Here is a 4,372-nt window from a genome sequence, read left to right on the forward strand (position 1 = left end):
GCCCGCACCTTCGTGCCGTCGCTGGCTGCCATGGAGGAGTTCCACCTGAGCCTCTCGCAGTGCGTGGTGCTGCGCTACCACTGGATTGAGCCCTTCGTCCGCTCCCTCCGGGAGCGCCTGGCCGCCTTCCACAGGTGGGTTTGGCAGAGCCCCGGCAGAGCGCTCCTCACACCCCTCCCCTGCCCTCGGGAGCCGTGTTTTGCCGGCATCCACGCCCTAAGGTGTCCCTGGCAGCTGGTGCTGGCAGGACATTAAAGCCCTGGGGATTTTTCCTCACTGCCTCGGGATCTGGCACCCGACACGTCAGGTTTTGGCTTTCCAGGATCAGGCCAGAGCTGTGCCATCCTCTAAACCATGGGTGGTTTTGTTGCTTACATGTTGCTCAGGCACTGGCTGAGCATCAGCTGTTTCAGGGTTTCTGTCACTGTGCAGGCTTTGGAGGCCTGGAAATGGGAGGGGAATTAATTAATTTGAGCCCCAAGAGGTTCTGGTTCTACCAATTTCGTCCAATTGTAGCATATATTTGCCTGTATCTTTCCATGGCTTGGTAACAATCCTGGCCCCTCCGCATCTTCTCATTTTTTATTTTTTTCCCTGCAGCTGAAATAGGATCTTTCTTATTTCAGGTTCTTCTGCGTGGCTGACCAAGTGAAGGTTTACACCAATCAGAACAAAACCAGGTGAGTGCACAGTGGAGCAGCCTCCCTGCCTCAGGAGAAGTCTGAGCAAGGTGCTGGGTGGATGGGAAGTGTCACCCTGCCTGTCCCACAGCTGGGCTGTGTGACAACACAGTATGTGATCACCTCCGGATCATCTCCAGACATTTCACACCTTTTCCCAGCCATCTGTACAAATTTTTGGCTTTGGCACTGATTCTCTGCAAGCTTTTGGTCTCATTAGCTGGCGTGCACAGCCTGGGGCGAGCAGAGTGGGACCACCTCTTTTGGCAGCAGTGCCAGTCGTGAAATTGTAGTGCAGGTCTTCCAAGAGCTGGAGAGAAATAGCTGAGATGGTGCTAATTCTCCTGGGCGTCAGCTCAGAAGCCTGATTCCAATGGAATGCAATTAAGGGTTTTTTTTGAATGTCAAAGCAAAGGTGATTAAAATTGCAGAAAGTTGCTGAATCTGGCGGGAAAGGCAGCCCGAGACAGTCATGGGTAGGAAAAAGTGGATATGGAACCTGGGTGACACTTGAATCTTCTGCTTCCCTCCTGGAGGGGAAGAAATGATGACTCTAAATGACTCTAGAAAGTGTCATCCCAACAGTCCTGGAGGAGGTGCTGACTTCTTTGTCACATCTCTCCAGCCTGGTACTTCCCATTCCCTGCTTCCTCTCACACTGTAAAACCTCTCCAGCAACTTCCACTTTTTTAATGCAGCTCCTGCATGGGCACGGCATTCTGCTGAAATTCCCACCCAGTGCATTCTTTGCCTAGAAAACTGATTTTCCCAAAATCTGATGTCCCAAAATATACTAGGCTGTTCTACTTAGTCTATATGGTTTATCATCCAATCCTGCTTCTCCCTGCTACCACATCTTCTGTTTTTTTCCGAATACAATCAGCATCCCTGTATGCTTAAAGCTGGCATTCCTCAGATTTCCTTGTGTTAGGGAGTAGGGAACTTGTCCAGTAGGAATGAAGTATTCTTAGGGCTGTGCTTTCTGCAGCATGAAAGGGTGCTTGCAGTCTCTCCTTGCCTTTCTTCAGGACTTTTATTGGCTTGGAGGTCTCTGCTGGGCATTTCCAGCTGCTGGAGCTGGTCTCGGAGGTGGATGGTGTTCTAGAGGAATTTGACCTTCCCACATTCTACAAGGTGAGGCATTCCTGCTTGCTTCCCTGCCAGTCTGGACATGCTGGCTGGTTCCCTGTGAGATGTTTGCTCAAATAAACAGGAGCCAGTTGCAGTGGCTGCCCTTCTGTGCATGGAAGCAGGGTTGTCCTAGGATAGAATGGGCACTGTGGGGACTGAGGACAATCCTCGTGTCTTGCCTTGGGCAGCTTTCTTGGGCATTAGTCCAGCCTTTTTGCTTAGTACTAGCTTTGGGAACAGGTTTGGGATTTTGAAGGCCCAGAGCCCAGTTTGTCTGTGTCTGGAGCTGAGCAGGGAGCTCATGTGGATTATTCAGCAGTGACCCATGTACCTGCTCCAAAACCAGTCCTGAGAGATTCTCCCACAGCTGCAGAGTTGAGCACAGGGAGGCTGGGAACCAGGCAGCCTTGCCCACTGGAGTCCAAAGGGGCTGGGGTGGGAAGCCCAGGACTCCTCTTGCCTCCAGCACTGTCCATATCAGCTCTGCAGCTGTTGAATTGGCAGAGGGGACTCCCAGCTTTGGGATCCTCCAGCCTCTGTGATCCCAGGCAGGGCAGCAGCCTCATGCCAGATCTCCCGCTGTGGCTCTGTGCATTGAGCAAAGTCTCTTTAGCCCTCACACTCTTATCCCTGTTTGTTTTGCCTTCAGGACCCATCGTTCCACATCAGCTTGGCCTGGTGCGTGGGGGACCTGGCTGGCAGGCTGGAAGGGCAGTGTCTGCGGGAGCTCCAGGTGTGTCCCCACAGACATGGGGTGGTGTGGAGAGCAGGGGGAGGGCAGAGCTGGACTCCAGCCACATCTCCCTGCCAGGGATGGAGAGTGGGACATTCTATTCACTGAGCAGGACAAACTTCAGCGGGCTGAAAGATGAGAAGCTTTTGTGGGGAGCATGAGTTAAATCACCCTCCTTAGGCTTCCAGCTGCAAATGGCTTCATCTGTGCCTTCCTTCAGACAGGGAGCTGCCGACTCCATCCTCTGGCAGATCCGCCCCACTGTTACTGACTCCTGCCTCTATTTTCCAGGACATTGTGGATGGGTTTGAGGAGTCAGCATCCCTGCTGCGTATCCAATGGGAGCAAATCCGCTGCAAGTCAGGGAACAAGTACTTCTCCTTCCCCTTGAGGTAGGGGCGGGCAGGGCTGTGCCTTTTGGAGCCCCGAAGAGCCTGACACTGTAACAAGGGCTGCAGTCTGGCACAGCTCTGCCTGGTGTGGGCTGTCACGCACCTCTGCGCTCTTCTTGCCTGCTCAGCGTCTCTGTGGCGTTGGTGGCCTCAAGTTGGCCACTTGCAGTTTGAGCTGCTGGCTGAAGAAAAGTGTGCTTGTAGCAGATTTCATCCTTGCTGCTGGATGTGCTGCAGTCAGCACTGGCGGTTCCAGACATCCCACGGACGCTAATTTTGCTGATTTTTGAAAAAAAAAAAAAAAGAAGAAAAAAAAAATCTTCAAAAGCCATAGATGCCTTATGGGAAGGAGGAAGAAGGTAGCGTGGGAAGCTGCTACTAAAGGGAGAGTGTCTCGCACAGTGGGAAGTAGCACTGCCAGATTGTTGGGAGGCTCTGGGCATGTCTTTGAGTAGCAAGAGGGAAGGACATGGAGCTGGATCCTCTTCCCTGAGTGTTTTTCTACTGTAAGCCAGCTCGGACAAGCTCCTGAGTCATGTTGTGTCCCTGTCACACTGCTGCTGCCTCTGTAGAGACATTTCAGTGTCTGATCCTTTTGCCAAAGAGCAAGAGCTTGCTGCCAGGTGTGGGTGAGCCCTGGAACGGACAGTGTCAGTGTTTGCCTGAGCTGGGAGGGCAGTGCCCACAGGTGAGTCAAGGGGTGGCAGCTCCTGGCCAGGCTCTACACTTTTTCCCTGTGTGATCAGCACCCCAGGTGGATGATGACCCAGGGGATCGCAGGCTGGACATTGTCCCTTGGGAGAAACTCCTTTTTAATCCTTTTGTCCCTGTGGGTTGGGCAGCCGCAACCTCTCAGGTACTTGGAACAGGATGCTGATGTGCTGCCCTGAATCTTTTATTCCATGTCTGTCCAGGACTTCTGAGCAGTAAAAGTCTGTTTCCTCATGTCATAAAATTGTGTCTGTGGTGTATTTCAGCCGTTTCCTTTTAGACACGCACAACTCCTGCAAGGCTTCACGTGAGGCCACTTCTGTAAGTGCTCCTGTGAGCTCTGTGCTGCCTGTCCTGGCACAGAGAGTGGCTTTGTCTGGGGGAGCATCTCCAGACAGTCGGGATTTGTGTCCCTGGGAGCATCGCAGCCAGTTGCCGCTGCCAGCAGCCTTTTGAAGTGCTTAACAAAAAATCTGTTAAGTCTTTAGCCAGTTAGTTTCCGGGATGGGGATCTGCAAGATAAGTTTCTTTTGGGGCAAAGAAAAACAAACAGAGATATATTTAGCCCCTGGGGACTTCAGTGAAACCGGTTTCTCCCAGGTTAATGCTCAACCACCGGCCCCAGCCGGGCCTGGCACTGCCCTGGGCTGTGTAATACCGGGTGTCAGAGACCCCCGGGACAGGGCACGGTGGCTGTGCGGGCAAAGTCGGGGATGTGGCGGCTG

The 4,372-nt window shown here is 52.9% G+C and overlaps 1 protein-coding gene across 1 annotated transcript; it reads left to right on the top strand.

The window, feature by feature from the left end:
* Nucleotides 1-3,891, top strand: USB1 (U6 snRNA biogenesis phosphodiesterase 1; the record flags this gene model as incomplete). Its single annotated transcript, XM_005422856.1, has 5 exons — nt 1-134; nt 627-680; nt 1,709-1,814; nt 2,461-2,544; nt 2,836-3,891. Coding segments are annotated over 5 exons (483 nt in total), but the record flags the coding sequence as incomplete, so codon positions are not given.
* Nucleotides 3,892-4,372: the final 481 nt, after the last annotated feature.

The sequence above is a fragment of the Geospiza fortis genome, unplaced genomic scaffold (genome assembly GCF_000277835.1).
Source record: "Geospiza fortis unplaced genomic scaffold, GeoFor_1.0 scaffold97, whole genome shotgun sequence".
Taxonomy (NCBI): domain Eukaryota; kingdom Metazoa; phylum Chordata; class Aves; order Passeriformes; family Thraupidae; genus Geospiza; species Geospiza fortis.